Source organism: Tupaia chinensis, unplaced genomic scaffold (genome assembly GCF_000334495.1).
Source record: "Tupaia chinensis unplaced genomic scaffold, TupChi_1.0 Scaffold145652_1, whole genome shotgun sequence".
Taxonomy (NCBI): domain Eukaryota; kingdom Metazoa; phylum Chordata; class Mammalia; order Scandentia; family Tupaiidae; genus Tupaia; species Tupaia belangeri.
The window spans coordinates 2,326,077-2,333,624 of record NW_006205509.1 but is presented as its reverse complement, the minus strand read 5'-3'; the positions used below and the strand labels follow the sequence as shown (position 1 = coordinate 2,333,624).

General features: G+C 43.5%; 1 protein-coding gene across 1 annotated transcript in view; it reads left to right on the top strand.

Moving 5' to 3' along the window:
- SPATS2 (spermatogenesis associated serine rich 2) overlaps positions 1-6,621 on the top strand; it is a 64,325-nt gene extending 57,704 nt beyond the window's left edge. Inside the window, exons 10-12 of the mRNA XM_006168204.3 lie at positions 3,039-3,141; positions 4,343-4,560; positions 5,436-6,621. Of these exons, the coding sequence (XP_006168266.1) occupies positions 3,039-3,141; positions 4,343-4,560; positions 5,436-5,747 (633 nt within the window). The 3' untranslated portion in view covers positions 5,748-6,621. The remainder of the gene's footprint in view (positions 1-3,038; positions 3,142-4,342; positions 4,561-5,435) is intronic.
- Positions 6,622-7,548: the final 927 nt, after the last annotated feature.

Below are 7,548 nucleotides of genomic sequence, written 5' to 3'. Positions count from 1 at the left end.
TCCTGCTAACCACAAGATGGCTGCTGTGCCGCATCAACTGATGGTCAACTCTGCTTGCCAGAACTGCCTTCCGGAGACTGTATTCCATGGAGACTCACCTACAGTTGCGGAACTGCACGAGACCCACACTTGATCCAACCTTGAATGGAATCTATTTTCCCTATTGTTAAAAACTTTGGACTCCTGGCCCCTCTCCCTCTACTCGCAGGTATCGCATTTTCAATGACCCCTCTGGAGGATAGCTGTCTATAGCAGAGATAGAGTAATTGGGAGAGGGGGAAAGGGCTGAGGGTCAAACATAGGATAAAAAACATATTTATATGTATGAAAGTAGAAATGGAACAGTATTGGTGACGACATGCTTGATTGAGACACTATGCAGTTTATCCTAGATGGGAAACTTGACTTGGTGTGTTGTGATGATACTCAGGGAATGAGTGTTAGGCAATATAATTTAATATAAAATAATAATAAGCAGGAGGAAAAAAAAATGCACATTTGATGACTGAAGAGAGGTGTATGGACACAACTGGGGACTACTTTATAGTATGTGCATTCTACTCCCTGGGGTTTATGCCTAGGATCAGATTTGGATACATGTGTAAGGATATGTCAGCTGTGCTAGCTAGTGGATATATTTAGACAAATTGAGTTCATTGGTAGAACAATTGAATGGGGGGGGCGGAAGCCATTGAGGGCAATCATGAATGTCAGGGACAATAAAGGAGGAAGACGGGACATGGCAGAGGGTGGGGATGGGGAACCTAGGATGGCAAAACAAAAGGCAAGGTATGCAGGACACAAAAATTGGGAAATCATTTGCTGAGAACATATATGTTGATGTGCTTGATTGAGCCAATGCACAGTGTATTTTGGATGGAAAATTCATATGTGTGTTTTGATGAGAAAAGAAAAAAAATTTATAATAATAATAAAAAGTTAAAAAAAAAAAAAAGAATAAAAAGATTTATTGTCATATTTGAAAGGAACACTTGCTGCAGAAGCCGTACTACAGTCTTTGTAAAATAACATCGGTGGAAGATCACCTAAGACTTTACAAGGATCCTTGCTATCGTTGTGACCCGGTGTTTTGCACAAACCTATGGAGTTTTATTGTTTTCTCACTCCTTCCCCTTAGACTCTACAGGGGTGAAATAGCCAAATAGTTCAAAATGTAAATGACCATTTTCTGTTTAACCAAAACCATATTACTAAATGTTACGGGAACTCTTTCTCACGTCAATGCCAGTCAGTCTCATTCAACTCTCTGAGTGAAGCCGGAAACCCCTTTGGATTAAGATGAGAAATCTGGCTTTCACAGGCTTCATCTGTTCCCCTTCCCACGTGGCTGAAAAGCTGCTAGGCAGGTTTCTGCAGGCTGACTAAGGATCTGTTTCTCTCCACGTGTTCAGTGTACTGCAGTGGATGCTGTGCAATTCAAATGTCTCAGTTCCAGATCGTTTTATTTCCGTCACTCTTATTATGTCTTTGGCTCAACAAACTAGAATTTCTTTTAGAATTGATCTCAGACTGATATTATAAAAGGTTCATGTGCTTTCCTAAGCCACAGTATCTGCTGGAGCTTTAGGACTTGACAACCTAAAGGTAATTTTTATCTTCTTTCCCTTTCGGTGCTTCTGGATGCATCCTATGGGCTCCGATGTGGTCTTAACTTCAGTCAGGAGGGCTGCTCTAACGAGTTCCGCTCTTCTGAATTATACCTAGACCCTTACCTTTTTCTTTTTCATCAGAAAAAAAAAAAAAAAAAGATCCCTGGCTACCTTAGATATTGATTATTAAAATAGACCCCCAGAAGGAATGATGTTACCCTGATAGGTTTATAGTCCCAGGTTTCTACAGAATAGTTTTTTGTTTGTTTTTTGTTTTTTTGTTTTTTTCTCTTTCATTTATTTATTTTTACATTTTTCCACAAACATTTACTTTAATAGCAAAAAATTTTAATTCATATTCCATAATTCTTGACAGTTTACAAACAACTTTCAAAATTTCAAAATACTGAATTTTAAAGATAATGTTCAAAATATGTCTTATACTTTTGTGTAATTTTATAACTCTATAACAACAGAAGCAGTATGTCCCAGAATAGTTTTTGGGCCAGGGCGTCGGTTATTTCTCAACTTAGTCTGCTTAAAAGGATTAAATTACTTGCAATAGAAATTCTTCTTGTTTGCAAGGCTGACTTTTCACATGAATGATTTTTCCATCTCAAGAATTTGTTCCTATTTCAAGTACTGAGAAATCCTACTTTATAAAGAAATGAAGTGGGTTTCCTAAGGAAGTTCCTATTAAAGAATACCAACCAGGACCAGTAGTTAGTGTAATGGCTATGTCACTGACTCCCAAGTAGTCGACCAGGTTCGAGTCCAGGACCCAGTGGCTTAAACTCACGCCAGGCGCGTGTGCATGGGTGCCCAAGATCCCAAGAGGAGAATGGAGAAGGGATTGCAGTGTGGCCATCCCCCCTGAGAGATAATCACTCACTTTCTGTCTCTCTGGCAAGCACATACTATAGCAAAAACCTCTCCAAAAAAGAAAAAGAAGAAAAAAAGAATACCAGCCCATCTCTCTGTTAAGGTTGTCAGGAAAGTCATGACGTGCTTTTCTATTATGACTTTCCAGTGACCCAATAAATGGGATTATTGTTGTAGCTTATGAATGTTTTTTCTGCCTCTGCTGCTTTATTTTATAGAATGGAACAATGTGGAGAATGTCCAGCAGTGAAAAGAGGCCCCTCTACTATAAATTCTGTCTCCTTTCCTTTCTCTGCCATTTCACTTGTCTATAACTAGTAGGGTGTGGATCATCATTCCAAAGCTCCGGAAATTATCTTTAGGCTTGTGTGAAAAAAATGAGTAAATTTATGAGTAATTACTATTAGTAATATGATGGTCATTTGGTGAACTTGGAAGCAATGAAAAGGCAGTGGGAAATAATTCTGCTTCATTTGTACCTGGTAAATTCTAGATTCATGTATAATGCTTATCTAACTGGGAGGCTCTTCTTTCCTCTTTTCCCAGCACTTTGTTAGTGAACGCAAATATGATGAGGATCTGGGACGCGTAGCCCGGTTCACCTGTGATGTTGAAACCCTAAAGAAGAGCATTGATTCCTTTGGACAAGGTGAGATGGTGAGCGATTCTGGGCACTGGAGGTGCAGCTGCCCTCTGCTGGAGAGGCCGATGGTGGGTCACCTTCTCCACGGACCCTTCTTCAGGGCCTCTTTGCTACTTCTTACAAAAAGTAACTCTGTCTGTAGATGCAGATGTTTCAGTTTCTCAGAAATGAATATTTGTCAGCTTCCTCAATATGAAATACTATTTTTTTTCTTTCTTTTCTGCCAACTGGAGAGGTGATTGATATATGGTGTAAAGGGAATGGAGCCAAGGAGCCAGAGCAAGTTTGAACCCTTGTCTCCACAGTGACCTCTTGGAACCTCATTTTACTCCTCTCCAAAATGGAGATGACAGCACCTGCTTTGCCTGGCACAAAACAGGCCCTTAAATAATAGCAGTAAAGTGTGTCGTAAGGGAATGCCTCCAAGTCGAGAGTTTGCAGTGACAGATCAGTCAGGCCCTAAACGCAGTTCTCCTGTTCCTGCTGTCTCCTTGGAAAAGTGAAATGTGAGACGTGGGGCGACGGTGGTGAGCTCATCGTTAGTTCAGGCTTAGAGGCAAGAAGAAAATCTGGGGAGTAGTTCTAAACCTTAAGTTCTAACAACATTTGAGTTAAAAGTATTAGTATTTTTCAGTTAGGTTGGCATTTGAATTTGGGGTTATTTTTGCAGAAAAACTTGGCAAGATACATGTTTGTTGAAACAAGTCATTCTATTCATATTGAACTGATGTTGATTATTTATATTTTGCATCATTCAAAATTTTAAAAACGTTTCAAGCAACAAATTGATTTATTTACCTTTCTCTTTCTCTGTAAAGCATGTGCTGTAGAATGTTCCTCACATAGAAAACTGAACATATGGCCCATACTATTGTTCCCGGGCTTAGTCAGCCACTAGAGCCGAGCAGCTTAGGTAGTAGAAAATGCCAAGATGTCATTAGTCAGTGGGGGGGAAGGGGGACTTCCATCTTAAACTGTTCCTGTCTGTAAGTATTCTCTTATAAAGCAGCGGGGATGTGGGAGAAGTGCAGGAGGAGGCCAAAGGGAGATTTTCCCTCCTGTTATCCACTTTATAGATTTCTCTTTGTGAAAAGTAGACAGTTCTTTGTCTGAAGTTGCTCGTTGTAAAGTGGAGATGTGGGGAAAACTTTCCCCTCTTCATGCTCATTCATCATATGACCACATCTTCCTCATCTTTCTCTTTCAGTGTCCCATCCAAAAAACAGCTATTCAACCAGGTCCCGGTGCAGCTCAGTTACCTCCGTGTCCTTGAGTAGCCCGAGTGATGCTGCTGCTGCTGCTGCCTCCTCCACCTGTGCCTCTGCTGCCAGCCTTACAAGTGCTACCAAGAAAAACTCTGCACCAGGAGAGACCTCTGCAGCCTCAGCGAACTCCAGCAGCCGGCCCTGCCAGCTTCCTCGGGAGGTAACCTAGCTTCCCCACTAGAGCGTGTTAGGAAGTCCAGGGCCCAGATTGTCCAGGTTTAAGGCTGATAGTTTGGTATGTTACTTTCCTCGCTTTATTCCCATTCCATGCCTATTTTGAATCCCTCCAGCATCAGTAAGCTCTTGAAAGCCTTCGGCAGGTACATTCCAAACCATCGACCAGTTTAGATTCCTCTTGCCAAGAACTGCAGCCTTTCGTCTGTCAGCAGTGATCCTAGCTGCTGTGGGTAGTATCGCCTGGTAATGAGTCACACTGGGAAGATACGTCTCCAGTTAAGGCATTGTAACAAAGGGTATTCTTTCTCTTTCCAGCATTCACCTTGTGCTGGAATAAAGCAAAGTAGACTCTTCTGTGTGGAGAAGAGCCTGGTTTAAGAGGCAGGACAGGACCAGTAAAAAGTGTACTAGTTCTGGGAACCAGCAGTTAGCGTAATGGCTATGTCGCTGGACTCCCACGTAGTCGACTGCGGTTCGTGTCCCAGACCTGGTGGCTTAAAACTCACGCTGGGCGCGTGTGCGTGCGTGCCCAAGATCCTGAGAGGAGAATGGAGGAGAAGGGATTGCGGCGTGACCATCCCCCCTGGGGGGTGATTTCTCGCTTTCTGTCTCTATGTTTCTCTCTGTCTGTCTGGCGAGCGCACGCGCCCTACAGTGAAAATCTCTCAAAAAAAAAAAAAAGTGTCCTAGTTCTGAGGTGGTGGTGGCTTGGATGGGCTGGCAGAAGTCTGAGAGTCTTGAGTGAAAACTGAGGTCTGACAGAATCCCGAGCGCAGGCTATCACTGTTACGCTTTCAGAATACTTCTGTGGCACCCTGATGCCATAGCACCTGGGACATTGTATTCTTGTGTCCTTAGGTGTTGCCGGGGAACAGACGAGGAGGACAAGGCTACAGGCCACAAGGCACGAAGTTGAATGACCCCATGAACCCGGGGCGACATGACACTACGGGTCGTTACAGAAATGGTTCGTGGTACTCATCTGGTTCCAGGTATCAGAGCGCTCCACTCCAGGCACCAGGAAACACTAGTGAACGGGGCCAGACTCGCTCTGCAGGGACCACTGGAACTGCAGCCAGCATGGAGCCTAGCCCAGCCAAGCCCTCATTCAAAAAGGGGCTCCCCCAACGCAAACCCAGGACCGCTCAGCCAGAAGCTGTAAACTCTTGAGGGAATTTCCAGTTGGCCTCTGTCCCTCACAACTGATAACTGGACTTTAGGAAACTTATAGTTAGATTTAATAACAAAAAGAAGTTTATGCATATAACTTTTTGTGCCATTCTAGTATTTTTGGTTTCTTCTCTGTTTCCTCTTTACCATTTTTGGATGGGGACCTGCTTTCTCCCATGACCTTTCCCAATGATGTGGATTGATCCTGGGTGCCGTTTCCACCAGGAATCAGAGGCAACTGTTGCCAGGTTTCCCAAGGGTACTCCATACTCTTCCCAGGACACGAGGCCTTCTAGTTGCCCGAAGAGGCCTTACTTACCCCACTGTTCGGGCTGTCTCAGGAGGAGGTCAGTCAGAGCTGGCCCTGTCCCCTTTCCTGTCTAAGCAGAAGCCGCGACGCCTACCAGGCTCCCTCCAAATAGCAGTTTGACCAGGCATTGAGGGATTAGCCAGAGAAGGGAAAATTAATTGCTGAAAAGGAGAGAACACTAGGAAATGTCCAACACTCTGCCTCTATCCCAGAACGTGCCTGAGATCTGACACTCCATCAGGGTTTCGGTCTGCTTGGCACCACAGCTTAACCTGCAGTTTCTTCAGAATGCCCAGAGCCTTGTTGCCTGTTACCCTAGACTGCAGACCAGTCTAGGGAAGTCAGTGGGAAAGTAGCATTTAATTAAAGTTTTTTCAAAGTTTTGGAAAAAGTACTGCTTTGTTTCAATGTTTGGAGGGTGTTTTGTTTTGTTTTGTTTTGTTTTGTTTTGTTTTGTTTTAATGTTATCCTCTCCCTTTTCTGAATTCAGATCCTGAACCAAATTTATAGCAATATAATTAGTGTTAATCTAAGGTGTTACCTATCAAAAAATTGCTGCAGTCTTTATAGTTAAATAAATAAAAAGAAAACTGCATAAATGTTCCCACATTTATTTCATAGCAGCAAGTGACTTCATCTCACTACCTGGTGTTTTGTTTTGTTTTGTTTTTGACCTTGTGAGGTTGTCACTTGGATAGCTCATTCTGGGTATACATGAGGGTGCCTGATTCCCAAGTCATGTATTCACCACTGCTTAGCTTTGGGACTAGGTTGAAAGCCAGGATGAGCAAATAAAGCTGTTTTGTGGGAAGGGATCCATAAGAGAGTGAATGGCCACTTTCCAGAGGAGAACTCTCCAGTTCAAGAAAACCACAGCTGCCAGAGGCTCTCTCAGGCAACCAAAGATTATACTAGTGACCCTCTTCCCACTCTTCCCCTTGACAAGAGTAGTGACTAATTGATCTCCTGCTTGGAGCAGGTGGCACCGGGGCCAGACGACTCTGTCAGAGCCGGCCCCAGCATCTCTGATTCAGTAACAGAGAGCTCGCCTTTCTCCAGCGTGTGTTCTCCAATTGGAAGCCAGACTGTAAGTGGCAGCAGAGCAGAACTTAGCTGCCTCAGGGCTTCCCCTGGCTCTTTGGCTAAAGCCAAGCTGCCAGGGTTCAGGTTGGTTGAGCAGCTTGTGAGAGAGTGTGTGAGAAAGAGCCTTGCAGTGAAGAAAATTGTAGTCAGGAAGTACTGGGGAAGACGTTTCCCAGGGGCTGATCTCCTCAGTTTGGGGAATGTGTCTAACAACACCGTTGACTTGCTGCATGTCAGGAAAAAGCTCTACTTTTCTGATTAATGCTTACCTATACTTTATAGGAAACCCAGAGACTGAAGTGACCAGGAGGGATTATGAGCTCTGTCCCTGTGTCCAAGCAAGACTATGTTTAATCATCTAGACAGATGGGAAGCTATGTGTTTGTCAAAACTGGCTTGAAGTTGAAA